Raw genomic sequence first — 23,388 nt, forward strand, 5'->3', positions numbered from 1 at the left:
CTTGACTTAGACTTGACTTAGACTTGACTTAGACTTGACTTAGACTTGACTTAGACTTGACTTAGACTTGACTTAGACTTGACTTAGACTTGACTTAGACTTGACGTAGACTTGACTTAGATTTGACTTGGACTTGGACTTGCGAAACGACTCTCAGGATTTAGAACATGAACTAGCACAATGACTAAGACATGATTTTACGGATTTGATCTTTTAGGACTTAGACTCATAATTTCAGATTATTTTAGGACTTGAATGCAAGCAATTACTGTTTGTACCATCGTTCCCATACAATATCTGTGCGATCGGTAAATGGTCCACCGCTTTTTTGCGCAACAATACCCGAAAGCCAAGTACGCAGGGATTAAAAAATTGGAACCAAAACCATCATCATAAATCATGTTGGATTTCCAGACCGAAAAGGGCGCTCCCACCCTCTTCCCAGAAAAGGGGAAGAAGAAAGCTTTTCGCGCGGCACGAAAAACACGACGCAAGCTCATGTTTTACGAATGTGAACTGTCGTGCATTAATTTCAATATTAATTTTTCTCCTCGCCGAGATCCTTGGGACCTGCCTTCTTCCACAAAATATATGGGACCAATCGAAACTGACAAATTGAATTGCGTGTGCAGGACGGGGAGGGCGCGCAGGCTTTTGCGCGTGTTCGTTTGGCGCGCAAAAGTACACGAGAACTCGCTTGTTCTCGTTCCTCCCTTCCCGGACCATCGGTCCGGCCTTGTGGTCATCGTGGACACCGACAAGGACAGGACACGCCATCTCTCCGCGCTCACGCGGATTCTGTCCGATTTCGCGAAACTACTCGTGTTACCGGTGTGGTTTTGAGTTGGTCAAGGTAATTATCGTGAGCCGGGATCTCCGGGATTTAAGGAGTTACGTAAGGGAAAAACTGCGTTTATACGACCGAATTTTAGTGGGTTAATACTTCGCTTTTGTTTTTACAAAAAAGAGAGAGATTTACAAGGCGTAACCCCTTAAACAGAACATTCCTCGTAACACCAACCAACGAACCCGAGACCTGGCACAGATGGCACAGGTGAGATAATTCATATTTCGTTGAGTTGTCACTCGGAGGAGGGGTAGCTCGGAAGCAACTTGCCGTACAAGGCGATTACACCGCACTCGCGCGATTGCTCCGGTTTCGGGCGCGCGAAATTCAGAAGTTCAAGTGTGTTCCAAAGATGGGCGACCGACCCAGCCCGCAGATTTGCCGGTCCAGATAACTTAATACAAGTCGTGCCGGGAATGCAAATTGAGGTGCGTGGCGCGCGATAATCGAAATGACCTGGTTGGGACGTACAAAACCATGCAAGTTGCAAAGAGGGAAGTTGGAGCGATTTGGGAATAAAAATTAAATCTTTATTGCGGAAAGAAACTGGTTCGGCGGATCGTTTGCGTAATCTGAATTGCATTTGTTATTTATGGTGGCCTGATCGGAACGAGTTTTGAGCGTTACGAGGTTGCGTCGATTGGTACAACTTAATCCATGACGATTAGCTAAGGGTTTTCGGCGAATTTGGAACAGTAAAATGCCGAAGAAATTCTTTTCCCCAACATTTCTTCAATGACTTAATGCATTTACAACAAATTGCATAGTTAGTCATGCTCATGGGGATACTAAGGGCATCTCCACCTCGAGGGGCTAATCAACGCACTCTGAAACGCTGATGACATTTTGTGACGTGTTCCAATTCTATTTATTTGGCATGACTCAATAACTTAAAATTTATCTCTTTTTTAAAGTTAGTACAAAATATTTAGCAATAAGTCACTAAGGGCATCAGCACCGCCAGGAGCTAATTCAAGAACTTTTAAACGTTTATTTGTTCTACAATTAGGTTCATAGTAGAGTTCTACGAAAAAATGTTTATTATTGATCGACCTCCCCAAGATAAGAACTCCAGTATTGACTCGTCAACCTCGATCGATCCGTCGGACTCCCGCCATCAACCCCCGTCGGCCAACACCACCTGTCAGTGTCGCGAGCGCGATCCCCCCAAATGGAGAAAATAAAGAAATAACCCCGAGGAGAAAAGTCCCGCTGACTTGACAAACGATACCCCTTGCGCGAAAATGGTAATTAAAACGTGTCCGTCACTGATCGATCAACCCATACGTGGCGTAGCCGCCCAACAGGTTGTTCCTCCTCCCGTGCGGACAAATCTCCTGGGAGTCTACACCGCCGCGGGGAGGTTTTTACACACTTTACCAAACACGTTCCAGCGTGCACAGTGCGGCGTTGCTCCAATTTCGCTCCCAGCGGCGCGAGATTGATGGCTACTGGCATTCGTCAATGCCCGATCGCGCCACACATTCCAATCTGGTCGTCGCCGAGATCCGTATCTTCGGGGTGTGTGCGCGATCGAAGCGCGAGCAACACTTGTCCGGACCAGCTTTCCGCGTGTGGTCCCTCGAGACTGACCTGGCCACCGGTGGTGGGCCCGATCTGATCGGATCACGCCGAGGAGATCGATCTCGAAACCCGTTACCGGTAGCGCAGAACCTGCCGAGAATCTTGAGCTGTAAGTGTTTGACATAAGGTTGAAAAGTTGTCCACGGTCTCGGGAGACTCGGACGGCTACCTGTTCAGTGACCGGAGGTCTCTAATGGGTATGCAATACGGATCCGATGTACGCCTGCGGGTTCGATCTGGGGCAGGTCTGCAGAGTGGTCGCGCGGACAAAGTCGTTAATTGACATAATTGATTCACTTTTCTAAGACTTGATTGGATTGGGAAGTCTGTGCTGAACGAGATCCAGCGACGGACGTCATGTTTTGAGCCGCAAAAATGTCACCGGTAAGCTGTTGAGACATAAATCTTTGAAGCTAGTGTATGGAGCTGTTCCCGATATATAGTGCGTCCATCCCGGGATTTTATCAAACCGGGAATCCCCTAATCCCGGGAGTTTTGTTATTTTGTCCTGGGAATTTCCGAGATTGAAAAAAAAAACTAATTTTGATCTGGAAATTCAGATATGGTTGTGGAAATCAGGGCTGTGGAGTCGGAGTCGGAGTCGGTGGATTCGGGTCTTTTTGGGAAGCCTGGAGTCGGAGTCGGAGTCGTAAAAACTCGAACAGCTGGAGTCGGAGTCGGAGCCGGAGTCAGCTAAATTTTATTAGCTGGAGTCGGAGTTGGAGTCGGAGCTGAAAATTTGATTACCTGGAGTTGGAGTCGGAGTCGGAGTTATGTTAAATTCAACCAAAAATATGTTTATTTTTTTATTTTTGAGTATTTGCTTTAAAACAGATTAATTAAAGTTTTTAAAGTTTTGTAACTTCTTATATTTTTTTTTCAAGTTGCATGCGCTGCGTTGCCATTTTTATTTTTTTAGAGATTACTAAATGATAACCTGTTAATCAGCTCTTACCCAAGTATGTAGTATCATCATAACTAAAAAAATAAAATAAAAACAATATGTTGTGTCAAAAAAATAAAAAAATATATAAAAAACAAGCAATGATCTCATCATTTGAATGAAATAAGTGTTTTCAAAAGCATTTTACACCTGCCTGGTTGTTTTGCTATCATTAGTTTTCAAAATATCCAAGTATTGACGAAATGTTTGTTTTTCGCAGGAATTTTTTTTTTTTTGTGGTGCTGTACATTGAAATTTCACAACAATTGAACATATTTTTGATCGATCCCAGACATGCTAAATATGATTTTAAACGCAGGAAAAAAACATTTGTAATTGTTTTCAGTTGATTAGACCTCTATTGTCGCCGCGCGAGCATAATAAATATTTGAAATCAGTCCAGCTCAATATCGATGATCAAAACGAAACGCAAGTGTCGCGAGAAGTCACAACATTTCTAAAATCAAGGTCAAAACCAAGTGGCGTCACAGCAAACCATAAGTGAGGATACAAAGAATCTATTGTTTTCAGCGCACAAGATGTAGAAAGTGCGAAGAAATCAGGCGAGATCGTACGATCGATTTCCAAGAATGTCTGGCATCTGCTCGGACTACATTATGTCAACTTAAAAGAAGGCGTGGTCTACTCATTTTTAGTATGCCATCCTTTTCTATCCTAAAGGAGGAATGGACGAGAACGTTACAAATGCGTTCAATCGCTCTTAAAGATCCATAGAAGAATAACGGTAAATCTGGCAAGAATGATTTGAAATCTCAGGACATCTAAGTGTTGCTTGAAATGTAGGCAACCCGCTTAACTATTTGACCCTTTGGGGTACATGTCGAATTCTAGGAGAAGATCGGTTCAATTAATTAATAAACTAGGGCATCGAAGGGATGTACTCGGTCACGAAATTTCTCTACGTAGATATCGAATGCTAACGTAACATGATCAAGCATTAGGTGATTCATACATTGCTACTGTAACTTATCCATCCTGGAACAAAACCCTGTTGAAGATTCAATAATATCAAGTTCGAAGATCATCCTACCAACGTGTTTCCCTCAGAAAGAAATACAAGTGGAGTCCAGTTATAGTTCAAAGTAATAGTGCAGTGAGTAAGGTGCAAAAGTGTCCCGAAGTAAGTACCTGGAGTGACATCGCCGAGGAAACCCTACCAGTGGATAGTTCCTGACCTTGCAACGCTGCAGGCTTACTCCAGAGGGCATGCTGCCCTGATAACTTGGCTGAACGACATCTATTTTTTTTTTAATTTTGAAGTTTTTGGAAAAAAAAATTTTGCCCCTTATTTTTCGAGCCGATTATGAAGGGGGGAGTTGGGAGGGGGGGGGGGGAGCAACATAAACTTCGAATAATATTTGCAACGGCCTAAGCTTGAAACACATGACAAATATAATGAAAACAGAAATTTTCCGACTGTATAAAAAATTTCCCGGAATCCCGGGAATTTCCGGAATTCAAAAAAAAATCCGTTTCCCAGGATTTTTTTGAATTTTGTACTTTTTTTGCATTTTTTTTGTATTTTTGTATTTTTGTATTTTTGTATTTTTGTATTTTTGTATTTTTGTATTTTTGTATTTTTGTATTTTTGTATTTTTGTATTTTTGTATTTTTGTATTTTTGTAATTTTGTATTTTTGTATTTTTGTATATTTGTATTTTTGTATTTTTGTATTTTTGTATATTTGTATTTTTGTATTTTTGTATTTTTGTATTTTTGTATTTTTGTATTTTTGTATTTTTGTATTTTTGTATTTTTGTATTTTTGTATTTTTGTATTTTTGTATTTTTGTATTTTTGTATTTTTGTATTTTTGTATTTTTGTATTTTTGTATTTTTGTATTTTTGTATTTTTGTATTTTTGTATTTTTGTATTTTTGTATTTTTGTATTTTTGTATTTTTGTATTTTTGTATTTTTGTATTTTTGTATTTTTGTATTTTTGTATTTTTGTATTTTTGTATTTTTGTATTTTTGTATTTTTGTATTTTTGTATTTTTGTATTTTTGTATTTTTGTATTTTTGTATTTTTGTATTTTTGTATTTTTGTATTTTTGTGTTTTTGTATTTTTGTATTTTTGTATTTTTGTATTTTTGTATTTTTGTATTTTTGTATTTTTGTATTTTTGTATTTTTGTATTTTTGTATTTTTGTATTTTTGTATTTTTGTATTTTTGTATTTTTGTATTTTTGTATTTTTGTATTTTTTTATTTTTGTATTTTTGTGTTTTTGTATTTTTGTATTTTTGTATTTTTGTATTTTTGTATTTTTGTATTTTTGTATTTTTGTATTTTTGTATTTTTGTATTTTTGTATTTTTGTATTTTTGTATTTTTGTATTTTTGTATTTTTGTATTTTTGTATTTTTGTATTTTTGTATTTTTGTATTTTTGTATTTTTGTATTTTTGTATTTTTGTATTTTTGTATTTTTGTATTTTTGTATTTTTGTATTTTTGTATTTTTGTATTTTTGTATTTTTGTATTTTTGTATTTTTGTATTTTTGTATTTTTTATTTTTGTTTGTACCATTTCAACTAATCCCATCGAAGAGCTTCTCCATGTCCGAGTTACATATCAATACGTCCCAGCATCCATTAAAGTCCTGCATCGTGATAAACCTCTGTTTTGGGCCTGTCCGTCCCATGGACCAAATCCGGCCATCTCGCTTGGCCCAACCCCGGTGGCCAAAATCCGATGAAAATCAGCCAGCACATGTAGGTATGATTCGCTAATCGATTCACCTGCCTGCGCGCCTTTGGGCACCATTTTTGGCGCACATCGCGAGGACCAATTCTGCGAACCATATTTGTGACGTGCGCGGATAAAAAATGCGTCCCCCTTCAGGGAGGTCGATCTCACACCTCCGGCAAAATCCAGTTTTCACCTGAGGAAAAATAAGGTGCGTGCACGTGAATAACTATGAACAGTGTGTGGCTTGTTAAAGGCTGACCGACGAAGCAACGGTGTCCCCACACAGACGATTATGATAATTCATACTAGAGTAGCAGCAAAGTGGCTAAGGCCATCTTTACGGTACTCTCGGTGGACTTCAGAGGACCGGAGAAGGCTCCCAACTATGCCAACTTTAGTACCGAAGCCACATAGAAACTATAATGACTGATCATAAGTTATAAAGTTTCTTGTGTGTCGTAGCAGCAGCAGCGCAGCTTTGACTTGTTTTCGGTTTTTAAATCAATTATTACTATTTAACACCTTTTATATTTGAATTAATAAGTGGTGGTGGTGGTGGTGGACCGTCCACTTAAGCCATACCCAGCCAAGGGGGGAGACACCCGAGACACAGTTTAGTGAGGTGTTACTGGGAACTGGATTTGTGTTTATTTGATGGTTGTCGAGCGGAATGCTTGAAGACGATGAAAAATTAACACGCTCTCATAGGCCGTGCGACGTGGCGGAAAATTTTATTGACTGCGCCAGTTTTAAGTGGAAAACACTTGAAGGGAGTGGTTCAGTGACAGTTTAAGGAGACATTAGTTACTTTGTTGCTTTCTTGAGGCAAATTTATTAATTAAGGCAATTTTGAATGCTTTTGTTTCGTTTTTTTTAAGTTTATCTGTCAAAAAAAATATTTATTCAAAATATCTGATTTTTCTAATGATGTTTTAGCTGAAAACTACTCACGTCAATCTCCCTTTGAGATGCTCGATCCACTTGTCCTGCTCGATGCAGTTTTCGTTGTCCATGTCAAACAACCGGAACAGGTTCTGCAGGAAGGTCTGAAAAGGGTAAGAAGAAAACAACGCAAAACATTAGTGAGGAAGAAAACCCCGCAAAAAATGTCAATCAATCGAAATCCCCCTCACCGTCAGTCAGTTAGTCAGACTGCCACTGCGGACGGAGGGCCCACATTAATAAGCAATTTTGACCAGACCCACAAAATGCTAAATCAAACAGAGATTACCGAAGAAGGTCACACGCCGCGGCCGGTCAGACTCCAGATGTCGTTTGATTTAAAATTCAAATTAAATGTTTACCTATATAAATTACATCCACTTTCATGTCGATGTCTGTCAGCGGATTGCCCTTCGTGTCGACTTCCCTCCCCTTCTTTCTTTTTTTTTTACCGCGGGGAGGAAATTGAAGAAACAACTCACGGACGGCGATCTGGTTATTTCACGAACATTAGCATACGCGCGAGCTTTCAACTTCTGAGAGCTTATCTGGGGAGGGTCATTTGGGACCTCTCTTGCATGGATTCGATGGACTTTGCATATTTCGTTCGCGAATTGAGTCCGGAAAGCATCAACGGATTGGAGGTTAAGGGACGGGCAAGAAACGAACAAGGATTTAAGCAGGATTGAGGGCGAAGATTTGTTCTTGCTGACACATCGATTGCCGCTGCCTTGGCTTGTCGTTGGCTTTAGCCAATATGTACAAAAAAATGCAGAAACTGTTGGACTTGTTGCCGCGAAAAGGGATACAAAATTATGTAAATGGTGCAAAAAGTTCATTTTAAATTTGCTGGCAGCATGGATTGAGAGGATTAGCGGAAAGGTTCAGAGCAAAAGGAGAACATGATTTTACCAAAATGTAATGTTTTGAAGAAAAAATAATCTGTGAAGGCGATGAAAACGATTTTGCCTAGAATGGACTATATTTTTAGCCCAATCCGTCCCACCCCACATTATGAACAGTTCCACTCTTTGAGGCTCTCTTGCTATAATATAGTATAACCAACAGTGAAACAGGTGCATTTGACAGAGTGACAAAACTGGTGCGACTAGTTTTCGCAATTAAAAACTCTCCGATTTTAATCTAGTTTATTACGGTCCGCACGGCGCAACGTTACGTTGTTCAAGCGTCCAAGACAGCGAGCTCTCTATAGCTGCCTGACTATCAGTTACCGCGCATAGGTTCTCTCGGATCGCCCTTCACCTCCTACCTCACATCGGAACCTCCACCACTAGGATAGATAAGAAAAAGGCTCCCCAACGATGCTGCCGCGCAACGGCGCGCAGGTGTTATAAACCTCTCAGGTCAACGATCCGGGCTCGATTGTAGCTTCCAACCAGCGGTGAGGGTTTGAAAAATGAGTGCGTCGCTTAGGCCACAGCGGCGGTGTGGTGGCGCATCTCACCCGAGGTGCATAAAAGCACTTTAATCGAGCCACATTAAGTCTAGCGAGATTTGCATCCGATGAAGGCGGCTGGGACTGGGGAGTGTGTCGACGAAGGAGACGGAGTCTTTCATCGAAATCATGGAAGAAAGGTTAGAGTAACTTAAAGAACTCAGCAACTGATAAGAATCACTTATAGATGCTCTAACTTTATAGACGCCCTTGGTTGCTTTGACAGTCTTCGTATAAATTTCGAAACTTCCTCTCCTTCGTACCTGATTCTTACCTTAAACGGGTTTCGAACTCCGCAAACAAACAAACTCACCAACAAGCGCGCAATTTAAACCAGAGCCCAGTACCAGGGACGGAATATAGACCGTGACCACCTCCGGCTTGGGGTCCCGCAAAGTCCCACAGGCAGGAACACCCGTCCGTATGATCAATTATGCCATTTAGCCGGCACACGAGGTGGTCGATTTATCAGCGAATGTTCAATTAAGGTGATTAGACAGCGCGCAAGGGAACATACATAAATAGGTCGTTTTTCCCTGGACCGGACTGTCACAACATTTGCGCTGGGCACAACTGCAGAGCGTCCCAGCGATCGAGTTGGAGTCCGGCTATAAATGCACGTTTAGACGGTTATCTCGGGACGTCCATCCGCGTTCGAGACGGGCGGATGATCGCCGCATCGTTTCATTATACAGCGCGTTTATCCTGTAATACCGCGATCAGGTGAACTGGGCGGTTGTGGATCTCCGAAGATCTTGCTTCAATTTCAAGTCCAGCTAGTATTTCGCCTATTTCAACTAACTAACTAATCAAAATAATCAAAATAATCAAAATAATCAAAATAATCAAAATAATCAAAATAATCAAAATAATCAAAATAATCAAAATAATCAAAATAATCAAAATAATCAAAATAATCAAAATAATCAAAATAATCAAAATAATCAAAATAATCAAAATAATCAAAATAATCAAAATAATCAAAATAATCAAAATAATCAAAATAATCAAAATAATCAAAATAATCAAAATAATCAAAATAATCAAAATAATCAAAATAATCAAAATAATCAAAATAATCAAAATAATCAAAATAATCAAAATAATCAAAATAATCAAAATAATCAAAATAATCAAAATAATCAAAATAATCAAAATAATCAAAATAATCAAAATAATCAAAATAATCAAAATAATCAAAATAATCAAAATAATCAAAATAATCAAAATAATCAAAATAATCAAAATAATCAAAATAATCAAAATAATCAAAATAATCAAAATAATCAAAATAATCAAAATAATCAAAATAATCAAAATAATCAAAATAATCAAAATAATCAAAATAATCAAAATAATCAAAATAATTAAAATAATCAAAAAAATCTAAATAATCAAAATAATCAAAATAATCAAAATAATCAAAATAATCAAAATAATCAAAATAATCAAAACAAAAATCAATAATTATTTCAATATTTTAGTAATTTTGAATTATAGTATTTTAGTATTTTAGTATTTTAGTATTTTAGTATTTTAGTATTTTAGTATTTTAGTATTTTAGTATTTTAGTATTTTAGTATTTTAGTATTTTAGTATTTTAGTATTTTAGTATTTTAGTATTTTAGTATTTTAGTATTTTAGTATTTTAGTATTTTAGTATTTTAGTATTTAAGTATTTAAGTATTTTAGTATTTTAGTATTTTAGTATTTAAGTATTTTAGTATTTTAGTATTTTAGTATTTTAGTATTTTAGTATTTTAGTATTTTAGTATTTTAGTATTTTAGTATTTTAGTATTTTAGTATTTTAGTATTTTAGTATTTTAGTATTTTAGTATTTTAGTATTTTAGTATTTTAGTATTTTAGTATTTTAGTATTTTAGTATTTTAGTATTTTAGTATTTTAGTATTTTAGTATTTTAGTATTTTAGTATTTTAGTATTTTAGTATTTTAGTATTTTAGTATTTTAGTATTTTAGTATTTTAGTATTTTAGTATTTTAGTATTTTAGTATTTTAGTATTTTAGTATTTTAGTATTTTAGTATTTTAGTATTTTAGTATTTTAGTATTTTAGTATTTTAGTATTTTAGTATTTTAGTATTTTAGTATTTTAGTATTTTAGTATTTTAGTATTTTAGTATTTTAGTATTTTAGTATTTGAGTATTTTAGTATTTTAGTATTTTAGTATTTTAGTATTTTAGTATTTTAGTATTTTAGTATTTTAGTATTTTAGTATTTCAGTATTTTAGTATTTTAGTATTTTAGTATTTTAGTATTTTAGTATTTTAGTATTTTAGTATTTTAGTATTTTAGTATTTTAGTATTTTAGTATTTTAGTATTTTAGTATTTTAGTATTTTAGTATTTTAGTATTTTAGTATTTTAGTATTTTAGTATTTTAGTACAGTCTTGACTCGATTATCCGAAGGTCTAGGAGAAAAAAAAACACTTCGGATAATCAATACTTTGGATAATCGAATCACAAATTCAAATTCGTCGTGAAATTACTTACTTATCCTGTCGTTCGAGAACGATGAAAATTTTATTTTCTGTACCAAAAATAACAAAATCGAATGGTAACGCATTCAAAAGAAATGCTGAAAAGTTCTACTTTTTAGCACTGACATGAATGCTGAAAAATGAACTTTTCAGCACTTGTTTCGAAAATTAACATGTACTTTTCAATATTTTTTTATTGAAACGATTAATTTACAAAACACGCGAACATTTGTCCTACAATTCTGTTCAAAGGGTGTTTTTCGGAATTGCAAAAAATGTTGTATAGAACTCGTTGCAAAACTTGATTTTTTCAACACTCGTAGTTTTTATCCAACTCGGTGAACCTCGTTGGATAAATATACGACTCGTGTTTAAAAAATCTTATATTTGCAACTTGTTGCATAAACTACTATTTTTGCTGTCTAATTTTCGATTGTCGAGCCCTAAACTAGTTTTAAATGATTTAGATTTTAAAATCCAAGATTTTGGCCCTGAGGAAATATTGAAATAATGCATTTTTTTTAGCAATAAACTATTACAATTAGTTTAAAATGGGGTTGCAGAACTAGAATTTGATGTTTAAAACAAGAGTAAAAAAACGAAAAAAAAATGCTTGTGGTTCGATTATCCGCAGTCTGAACATCACATACCTTCGGATAATCGAGGCTTCGAATGATCGAGTCTGGACTGTATACCGTTGAACGGGTTGACGTCTTGGTCTTCTCGGTGTAATTGGCCGCGCACCCCTCGATAATCGACCTCCTCAATTTATTTTGACCACACGCTGATCGTTCCAGGGCTTCGAAGTGCCAACTCCATCGACATATTCACAACATTTAGCAAATATTTAGCCCCCTTGCGGCCGACAACCTGCACAGGCGGGAGCTCGGGGGAAAACCCATTAAAAACCGTCACGTCTTGATATTGACCGTCCACGCCCGCCCGAGGAATCCAAGTTCCGTCCTGTATAAAGTCATAAGTGGCAGGCCGCGGAATACGCGTCCCGCGGCTTCGGCAAAGGTGAAAATCGATATTCCATACTTTATTGTTATTGTCAGTGACGGCCAGGGTCAGTCCGGGGCAGCAGATCTCGCGCGCGGTCACCATGGTCCCGATCCAGAGCGGGTGCCAGAGGTTAAATTTATTGTAAAAGTTTAACTTTAATAAATTGCCAAATGAACTTACGCGGGACATAAATTAGAATTGCGTGTCGTCTCGTTCGCTCGTTTGCGCAGAAGAGGGACAGAATCGTTCGCAGATTGCTATCGAGACCTGAACCTCGCGCGCGTTGAGGCCTGACTTGTTTTCATTCGCTCTAATGACCCACCAATAAAATCACTGCAGGCCAGCACTCTATCAGGGCACATAAATAAATAAGAGGTGCACTCTCCGTGCCGCTCGCGGTCGATGGCTGACCAGGCCGAACAACGCGTCTCAAGCTGTTCAGCGAGATTAAACCGGGGCCGTTTTGCACGATGGAATTGATCCACTTTGGCGATAAGGTGGCCCGGGCAAAAACAACGAGCGCCGTTTAGTGGCGCGAGCAGGTTGACGAATTTCGGAGCCCCTTCTCTCTCTCTCCCCAGCTTGAGGGTGACCGTGGTGGCACAAGTGGCGGAGACATGTGCGCGCCAATTGGCCGTTACGTAACCGAGGACCGATCCGACCCGGTTTGACATTCACCATTTTTTCTCGCGCCTCACCTGCGCGCGTTACAGATTCTTGCGGGGCCGCCCGTGGGGTGTTTATGTACGACCGGACTGCGACGGCTAAGCCGGAGTAAACGGCCCGGGTCAATTAGCGCGCGCGAGGGTACGTTTTTAATGTCAGACAGCCCCAACATTTAGGCTCCACCCAGAAATCGATCGATTCACGTGCACGCGCGTTCGCGGGTTTTGATCGAGTTCGCGTGCGGCTTGCAGTGTTGGATTTATGAGCGCTGGCATTAAACTGCATTGAACTGTGACTGTGACTTTGTAGCACATTTTAGGGGGAGAGTCACCTGGCGTGACGGCGAAGATCGCCGTTAAGGTGTGGAACTGGAAGTGTGAGAGAAAAATTTAACCTTCATTGGAAAACATCGTTTGTTAAAAGCAGGGCCGAGGAGTTGGAGTCGGTAGAGTCGAGTACTTTTTTGGGAACTGGAATCGGAGACTTCCATCTTCATATATTTGTAGTTAGAATTTGATAGCTCATAAAATCAAGATGCTAACTGAGGAAAGTCATTGCAATCAAAACATGCATTAAAGGCACCAACTGCCATGAAAAGTGCATCTACACCCGAGCATGGGTAAATAACAAGGGAAATGCGTAATAATACCTTTCTCTGGTATCAATACCAAATTTTGGTATTCCTGGACCACATTTTGGTATTCTTTTGGTATTACAGTATTTTATCAAATTCCTCTGAAACTATGGGAAAATTTTGACCAATTTTGACAAAATAATTATTTTTGCGCTAAAATGATGTCTCAAAGCGAATGCCTTCATTGAAAACCGGAAATTTCAAACATGATTTCAAAAAAATTTGATATACCCCCTGAAGAAATGACTTGAAATTGTGGAAAATTGTCTAAGTCAGGATGGCACATTTTGGTATTATTTTGGTATTAAAGTGTTTTATCAAATTCATCTGAAAGTATGGGAAAATTTTGACCAATTTTGACAAAACAATTAATTTTGCGCTAAAATGATGTCTGCTTTCATTGAAAACCGGAAATTTCAAACTTGATTTTAAACATTTTTGATATACCCCCTAAAGAAATTACTTAAAATTGTGGAAAATTTTCAAAGTCAGGATGCCACATTTTGGTATTATTTTGGTATTGAAAGGATTATTATTTTGGTATTGAAAGGTTTAATCAAATTCCTCTGAAACTACGGATTTTTTTTTATAAATTTTGACGAGATAATTAATTTTTATTTGACTTGAAACCCAAAAATGTTAAAGCTGATTTTCATATTTTTTTGATATACCTTCTAAGATTTTTTTTAAAACGTAGAAATTTCTCTAAGTTGGGATAACCAAATACTTTGAAAAACGAGTTAATCAACAGATTATTGAATTTTGGTGAATTTCAATCCTTATTTTTCAATCTTATTATTTTTCAGAATCTTCAAGAACTTCAAGCACAGGCCGTTCATCAATGACAAATTAATTCGATGTGGTGAAGAATATCACTAAGAACACTAAGATTTGGCTTTTGCATATGGATCATTTCCATTTTCCACTAACTGCAACTGCTGCACTAAAAATGGTATGAAAATACCAAATTTTGGTATTACTTATGCAAATACCAGCGACCAAAATATGCTCTTGGTTGCCCAGTAATAGATGGTAAAATACCATGAAATCAAACCAAAATCATGTATGTGGAAGACCACAGGAATACCAAAATCTGATTTTCCAAGGGCGCGGGAATACCTAAAAATTAAACCATGGCAATACCAAGTTTTGGTATTCAAGCAATGTTCAAAAATCCAGAAGACCTCAACTTGGTATTGAAATGGTTTTATTTTGAGGTATTATTTTACCATTGGAATAACATGGTTTGGTATTGTTGTGCTTCCACATGGTATTTTACCATCTATTACTGGGCAATCAAGGGCACATTTTGGTCTCTGTTATTTGCCCAAGTTATACCAAAATTTGATATTTCCGTGTTATTTACCCCTGCTCGGGAGCCCACACACTACTGTTCACTGCAACCGCGGTCAAACGCCAACGGTGCTGATTGAATTAGGCCAAATAATATTCAATTGCATTAATTGCACACGGTACCGCGTGGCCCTGATATGCACTGCACATGCACCATGCAGGCCACCCCGAGGGCCAAAACCGTCATCGTCGTCATTCCGAGACATGCTTTAATTAGCATAGTTTGAAAAATACACACTTGGTCTAAGATCTTGGGGGTGGTTTAGGGGGAGGTTTGGCCGGTTTCAACCCTCCCCCCTTGTTGGAGATAATGTATTTTTAATTTAACAATCATAATTAAATCCGGCTGCTGCTAGTGCTGCTGCTTCCAATCGGGCCACTTTGGCCAATTGGGGGAGACAGACCCACACGGACCTAACTGGCCATGCTCGATTTCCAAAGTTTCAGGGCAGGCCAGATCGGATTGATGTTATTATAGTGATTATCTGCTCACTTTTCTGCATAACTCGGGCGATGCCGAATGCGGGTTAGAGCTGCAGCCGTGAACCCTTAAAGAGCTGGTTTCGTGGGTCGTGTGGCCGTTTTGATCCGGATTATAGTGTTGAGGAATTGAGTTATAAGCAGTCGTCGGTAGCTACACTTGGCCTCTGCCGACTGTGGGCGGGGGGAGATGTTGAAAAGTTGGAATGCTGCTGGTCGGTTGATTGGCTTAATTTGTGCTGGTCTTTTGTGAGCGTGTTTGATTTGCAGAATGCCAATTATAAAGTTATGAATTCTTTGCGAAGTTTTGCATCACTCTTTGTCAGGGGTGACCAAAGTATGGCCCGCGGGCCAAACGTGGCCCGCGAGGTGATATTTTGTGGCCCGCGGACCCATTTTGAATGATCATGTAAAATGGCCCGTTGACCACTTGTAAAGTGATTTTATACTTTTTCAAAATTAAGGTTTATTTTAAACTTTTATATGCTAATCTTTTTTATTTTTTGTTAATAAAAAACTTATGATTTATCAATATTTTGATCCTCACTCTAGGATACAAATAATTTCACACGTTTCAATGTTAGTGAAACTAGTAAATATCGTCAAAATTTTCATCAAACATTTTAAGAAATATTAAAAAACGTTCAAGTTTGACTTAGGTAGAATTCTGTAATAGTTGCAAAAATATAAGTTTTCTTTATTAATTTGCAAGTCATAATGACCCTTTTATGAACTGACCCTCAAACTTACATTGCACTTCCTTCGGGATTCGAACTCATTACAGTTAGATAACGAATCTGATTGACTACCAACTGATTCAGGCAGACAAAATGTGGAAATCGGAGGATCAAGTTTGTTGCAAATATTTTACAAAGCTTTCGTCGATCAACCCACCCCTCCAGCATTTTTAAAAAATTGGCCCAAAAACCAGGAGCAAAAATATATTTTCAAAAAATTTCAAAACTTCAAAAAGTGCAATCAGCTGAAATTTATTAAATGTACATTCCTTTGCATTTAGAAACATTTGAGCATGTTTGGGTTTAAAAAAATGAATTTAAGTATATTTTCGATTAAATAAATAAATGTTTTTTCGCTAAAATGTTTTTTCGAATCTTTTTTTTTGAAAATAATGAAAATAACTATACGGAAGCTTAAAACATTTTCTAACATTTTTTTCAATGAAATGTTGAAATTCTGGCTCTCAGCGATTTTTCATTAGCCACACTTAAATTATAGATAAACATGATAGTTCAACATGTAATGTTAAAAACAAAACTTTGTTTTTTTTTGAAAACACAGCTAAAAACTTTTTTCAAATACCTGAAACAATAAAATCAACGATACCGATAGAAACCCGTTATTTAGTGGTTTCTATTGTTTTGAATTGATTTTTTTTAATAACAAATTAAATCTTTTAGATTAAAATAATGTAATTTATTTTTTTCAATAACCTTTTTTTGTGAATTTGGCCCGCAAGCTCATTTGAGCGTCAAATTTGGCCCGGCCTCTAAAAGCTTTAAGTACCTCTGCTCTATGTAGTCTAGTTTGGGTTAATTAACAATGGTGAAAATTAGGACAGAGTATTATTCTGGATTACTTTACTGGATTAATTCACCTTAATTTACAAAACCAAGATATTTTACACACACATAAGATCAATTCTCTCAGATTTCGTTCATTTGATTTTTTTATATTTTTTAATTTGGCTGACACTTTTATGGTGCCTTCGGTAAGCACAAAGAAGCCCTTTTGCATCATTAGTTTGTCCATATAATTTCCATACAAATTTGGCAGCTGTCCATACAAAAACTATGTATGAAAATTCAAAAATCTGTACCTTTTGAAGGAATTTTTTGATCGATTTGGTGTCTTCGGCAAAGTTGTAGGTATGGATATGGACTACACTGAAAAAAATGATACACGGTAAAAAAAAAATTTGGTGATTTTATATCTAACTTTTTGCCACTAAAACTTGATTTTCAGAAAAAAACACTATTTTTATTTTTTTATTGTTTATATGTTTTAGGGGACATTAAAATGACAACTTTTCAGAAATTTTCTGGTTGTGCAAAACATCTTTGACCAAACTGATTTTTTCAAAAAATCGAAATATTGATCGCAAAAAAATTTCAACTTCACTTTTCGATGTAAAATCTTTAGTGAAATTTTGGTAAAGTTCACCGTTTTCAAGCTAAAGCCATTTTTAGGTAACTTTTTTGAACATAGTAGCACTTTTTCATTTTTTTTTAATTAGTGCACATGTTTGCCCACTTTTGAAAAAAAAATTGAACTTTGTTGATACGACCCTTAGTTGCAGAGATATTGCCATGCAAGTGTTTAAAAACAGGAAAATTGATGTTTTCCAAGTCTCACCCAAACAACCCACCATTTTCTAACGTCGATATCTCAGCAACTAATGGTCCGATTTACAATGTTTAAATATGAAACGTTTGTGAAATTTCCCGATCTTTTCGAAAACTATATTTTCATTTTTTTACTAACATTTCAAAAGGGGGTAATATTGAATGTTTAACCCGGTCGGCTTCTGTGGGCATACTGAAGGCACCAAAAAAGTTTCAGCCGGATTAAAAAACACAAAAATTAAAATTTAAAAAATAAGCCGATCTCGTAGATAATTGCTCATAACCCTTTTATTAAGGTTAAGGTGTTTTTCACGTTCAGAAATGTCGTCTTCCCGTTTTCAACATTGGCTCAAAAAATCAGGCGGCAGAAACAAATTTGTTTCCGAAAAAAATCTGAGTTTCAATGAAATGAAATCAACTGAAATGAAATGAAAATGTATTTTCGTGAGTTGATCATCATTTTCAGCATGATTGAACCAGATTTAGAATTTTTGATTTTTTTTTGTGAGTTTTGAAGTGCAGTATAGAATAAAGTTTTTTCTTAATTGAAATTATTTGGTCAAAACTTTTTTGAAAACTAATGATTCTAAAAAACCTGTTCTAGTGTAAGATGCGTTTTAAACCACTTTTTTTCATTTTCATTGAATTGATGAAACTATAACTTGTAATGTCATTTTTAATGTATTTTGCTCCCTCTCGAAATAGGCTACAAAATTAAAAAAAATAATTAAAATCGGTCTCAATGGAGCATATAAAAACGTTAGAATGAACCACAATTTTAAATAACCTCAAAAACCGTGATGAAGATATTTGTTTATTTTTTTTAGCTTTTTTGGTCATGATAGATTGTAAAACTGTTGCATTTATAAATGATTAATTTTAAAATGTAGTGTTTATTATAACTTTGTTAGGTTTATTTTTTACAGTGTAACAATATTCTACAAAGTTCCTACTGAGAATTTTGGCTCGAGTCTCGGTTCAAGCTCGATCTCGAGCCAGATCGACTCGAGGCTCGAGCCAAAATTCTCAGTGGGTTGCAGAGCAGTCAATTAAGGCGTTCTTTTATTACGTAACGCAAAAAAATAATGTTGGTCCCCCTCCTCCTCGTAAAAATTTCAATACTAATTTTAAAAATTGCATGTGAAACGTAACACGGCCTCTGACCCCCCCCCCAAAAGCATTACGTAATAAAAGTATGCTCCCTAACAACAAATATGATTTACACAAGTGTGGGGTTCGCTTCTAAACATTACGAGTTATCGCGGATTTACAAAAAAAAAGTTTTCAAAGTTGATTGTTGTTGATCACGGTTGTTTAAGGTCCCCTCGACGAAATCAAAAGAAAGAAGATCTCCATTAAACGGACATCAAGTTTTACATGAGAGAATGAGAGTCCCTTCGACACAATGTTTCGAAATCATCACCACTTCAACCTGCAAATTGATTAACAACACCTTTTTTACCTTTTTTTCAAAATTTAAAGGGGTCGCACTGCCCCAACGACACGAGATATTGAAGAAATGACTTCGGATTCGTGACCAGGGACCAAAATTACCGCTTGGGAAAAAGTTTCTCGCAAAAATAAAAGAAGTCTGGACATCTTTTTTTTTATTTCGTGTGAGTTGGCAGAGAATGGCCCGTAATAGATGGCTTAGGATTCGTGCATAAACCACGAGGCCTCCAAAAAGTAAATCTTGAGACTCCCTTCTACCGTGGTTATACTTTTTGCTTTTTGTATGAACCATGTTATTTTTTTGCTTGTGTGTACGCACACAACAAATATTTCCGAATGTTACATCATTTATGATGTAACACTTTTGCACGTCATTAATCATTGAAATTTAAATGCAACTTGATGTAAATTTGCAACAAATTCTACGTAAAAACATGATTTTACGTGTGATTCAACCGTTTACGTCAAATCTCAAGTTTACTTCAACTGTGTTTCATTTTTTCCGTGTCGAGTAAACCTTATACCTTCCCAAAAACCACCCAACTCCAAGCATAACTTATTTGGGGACACCGTGGAGATTTTCCCTTGTCCCCTTAAAAAAGTGGAGCCTCCTGTCTTCCAAATGCTTTTTCTTATACTAAGTTCGCGATGGAGATGTGAGCAGCCGGCAATGGACGGCTTTGTGTTGTGAATCAGGTTCAGGTGGAATTGGTTTTATTGCCAATTATATGGTGAAATCCAGTCTGCAATCGAGTAAAATCAAAGTCTCCACGAAGCGAACCATGGTTTTGCCACCGGACAAGAAATTCATCACAAAACATGTAACAGCTCTCATTGCCCACAAACTCCTAATTTATCTTACAAAACCGTGAGCAATTTACCAATCCATCCAGTAATATAAAGAAAACCTTATGCAAACAATTACCGAAATCCATCAATCATCCCCCCAAATGGCCCATTTGTCCCGAGCCCCAAACAAACATTCCCATTCAGAATCCATCAGAAAATCCGCAAACTCCCACAACATACCACGGGTCGTGCCGATTTGACAAATGGATTTTCCCGCCAAATGACGTCCAACCATTCAAATTACTCGCTACTCCACCGCGTCATGAAGCTCCAAATGTGGCGAGTTCAAAGCAGCAGCCAAAGCGCATTACCGGTCGTCTGTAACGGGCTGACTTTTGCGATTCAAAGTTTATTTCAATGCACAATGTCGCCAAGCTCCGGGAGCCCTCGTAAAACACATCCCGATAGAGGCTCGACACTAATTAGCCGCGACCCAGCAGCAGCAGTACACGTGAAATGGCACCTTCGGCTGGTCATAAGCATCATTCTTCTGTGTGGGGGCCATTAATTAGCCTTCAACATGGCTTTCGAGTGGAAACGGTTTTGCTCGAGCTTTGGCTGCCGACCTGTTCGAAATAGCTCAACGATACCGATAAATCACACCGTGCTGGCTCGTGGTCTTGTTAATTACCTGATGGTGAACATTTCACCAGGTCTGACTGCACATTGCGCTGTTGAACGCCTACGTACAACATCAGCTTGAACCTGAGCTGAACAGCGTCGTGATTTGGATCGGCTCTGATGGGAGCTTACAAGTGGGGGACTGTGGAAAGCTCAACAAGTTGGGTAAAAATGTCCCTTTAACAGAAAAAAGGTTGTTGAATCGGTGCACTGAAACTAATTTTCTTGGACTTTAATTTTTTAACAACTTTAATGTGACTGTCTTTTTATAAATTTTCAATTCATTTTTTTTCTAATAAGACTAAGTTTATTTTAAAAAAATAAACAAGCAATCACTGTCTTCCAGTGCAAATTACCCAGCAAATTCCAACAAGATCCGAAACCGTAACGGCATTTCCTTACCAACTGCAACGACCGCGACGATACCATCCATCCTGGTTCAAATTAGAGAAATGGTTTGTGCCACCGTAAAAGTACCTGCTAAACCTAGTCTCGGACAAGCCACAACCGTCGTCGATTGGAAAAGAATTGCAGCGATTCAAAGAGAGCCACACGGCGCATTCATCGGCCCATGTTAACAACTTTATTTAATTGCCACAGTCCTCTCTCTCCTTCTGGCTTAGCCCGGTTGAAACTTGCATAGTCCAACCAAGAGTGTTGCCCGGGGAATGCTACCTGCATTACACTCAACTCTAACCAGAGCAGCACTTCAAAGCGAAAAGTGAACCAGATGTCGATAAAAATGTATGTTCTCTGGTGTTAATTATTTTCGGTTTAATTACGACCATATTTATTTGAATCGAGTTTGCTAGCGTGGTGACGATTGAGTCATTTTCTGCTTTGGATGCCAACAGCAGCTGATGAACGTGTGTCCACGAGGAGTCATTAAAAAAAGTTATATCCACCCTGCCTCCTGTGAGGATTGAACTCACGACCGCTGGTTTACGAGACCAGCGCTCTACCACTGAGCTAAAGAGGCACTTGTTGGAGACGCGGGTGCCAAATACGGTTTTTTTTATTCTCGTCGGCTACGCACAAAGCAGATAAGACAAACTGTATAACATCGTCTGTGGGACAAAGGTGATTATTGTCGAGAACAACACAATACCAAATTTGTCCAGATTGACGAAGTGCTGTGCTGTTGGAGCACATGTCGGGCAGGGTTTGGCTGAGTCGGCACTTCCAGCTATGGTGATAAACCCTTCGCACGACTTATCTTTGCGTTGAACATGAAGTTTCACAGCAGAAGTGATTCCTCAAAGAAATGTTTAGACATTTTGATTAATCAACGAAACCATTTATTCATAAATTTTTTGTTTTTGTTTTTGTTTTTGTTTTTGTTTTTGTTTTTGTTTTTGTTTTTGTTTTTGTTTTTGTTTTTGTTTTTGTTTTTGTTTTTGTTTTTGTTTTTGTTTTTGTTTTTGTTTTTGTTTTTGTTTTTGTTTTTGTTTTTGTTTTTGTTTTTGTTTTTGTTTTTGTTTTTGTTTTTGTTTTTGTTTTTGTTTTTGTTTTTGTTTTTGTTTTTGTTTTTGTTTTTGTTTTTGTTTTTGTTTTGTTTTTGTTTTTGTTTTTGTTTTTGTTTTTGTTTTTGTTTTTGTTTTTGTTTTTGTTTTTGTTTTTGTTTTTGTTTTTGTTTTTGTTTTTGTTTTTGTTTTTGTTTTTGTTTTTGTTTTTGTTTTTGTTTTTGTTTTTGTTTTTGTTTTTGTTTTTGTTTTTGTTTTTGTTTTTGTTTTTGTTTTTGTTTTTGTTTTTGTTTTTGTTTTTGTTTTTGTTTTTGTTTTTGTTTTTGTTTTTGTTTTTGTTTTTGTTTTTGTTTTTGTTTTTGTTTTTGTTTTTGTTTTTGTTTTTGTTTTTGTTTTTGTTTTTGTTTTTGTTTTTGTTTTTGTTTTTGTTTTTGTTTTTGTTTTTGTTTTTGTTTTTGTTTTTGTTTTTGTTTTTGTTTTTGTTTTTGTTTTTGTTTTTGTTTTTGTTTTTGTTTTTGTTTTTGTTTTTGTTTTTGTTTTTGTTTTTGTTTTTGTTTTTGTTTTTGTTTTTGTTTTTGTTTTTGTTTTTGTTTTTGTTTTTGTTTTTGTTTTTGTTTTTGTTTTTGTTTTTGTTTTTGTTTTTGTTTTTGTTTTTGTTTTTGTTTTTGTTTTTGTTTTTGTTTTTGTTTTTGTTTTTGTTTTTGTTTTTGTTTTTGTTTTTGTTTTTGTTTTTGTTTTTGTTTTTGTTTTTGTTTTTGTTTTTGTTTTTGTTTTTGAAAAAATATACAATTCCAATGCAGGGTTAATCCAGGCACAACAATTTTCTCACGTTAAGTGCAACTACGCGAAAAATTGGCATTGATCCACGTTGTTCGACTAGTTGTGAATTTATTTCTGCTGCGCCGCTTATTATCGGCCCCGCTCGAAACACTGCCGGCAAGCCATTACTCAAGGCTCGACCTGTGGTGTGAATGAAAAATTTAACACCTTTTCGAGAGCACTCTCGGCGGACGGTGATGATGGTGTCTAGAAAAGGAGCGCTCCGTTCGAGCAGGTCCCAGATTGTAAACTGTCCACTGTTCTGCCACCTTCAAGGAACCTCCTCTCGACGAGCAGCAGATAATTTACGGTGCACCTTTCCGGAGAACCGGATTCGTACAGTGCGAACCGTGTTGAAGCTTTTAATTTTGAAACGTGATACATTTCTGCCCGGTTGTATCCACCTTCACCAACCAACCTGTAATCCACCGTCTGCAGACGAAAGCTAACATTTCTGCAAACATACACGACCTGGCCTGCCTCGCCGGGACTATCTCCGTAATAGCTGAGCAAAGTTTAAAGTCTAATCTCTAACCTCCATCGGGGGACTCGTTACTCAACGCAGCACGAAAGCAAGTGAAAACCACTAAATTATGGCCTGGAACAGAACAGGGAAGCAGGTTGACCGCAGGTTGTCCTGTGTCCTGAACTCACTCTTCTGGGTTCACTTGACTCTATAAATTTTATTTGAGAGTGTGC

At 36.9% G+C, this 23,388-nt stretch overlaps 1 protein-coding gene and 1 non-coding gene across 2 annotated transcripts in view; both read right to left on the reverse strand.

The window, feature by feature from the left end:
• The window catches only part of LOC120428876 (NADPH oxidase 5), a 134,923-nt gene that overhangs the window by 59,072 nt on the left and 52,463 nt on the right, over positions 1–23,388 (reverse strand). Inside the window, exon 2 of the mRNA XM_052707618.1 lies at positions 7,037–7,131. Within this exon, the coding sequence (XP_052563578.1) occupies positions 7,037–7,131 (95 nt within the window). The remainder of the gene's footprint in view (positions 1–7,036; positions 7,132–23,388) is intronic.
• Positions 21,315–21,386, reverse strand: Trnat-cgu (transfer RNA threonine (anticodon CGU)). Its single transcript has one exon. It is a non-coding gene; the product is annotated as a tRNA-Thr (tRNA).

This window comes from Culex pipiens, chromosome 2, assembly GCF_016801865.2.
Source record: "Culex pipiens pallens isolate TS chromosome 2, TS_CPP_V2, whole genome shotgun sequence".
In the NCBI taxonomy this organism is placed as follows: Eukaryota; Metazoa; Arthropoda; class Insecta; order Diptera; family Culicidae; genus Culex; species Culex pipiens.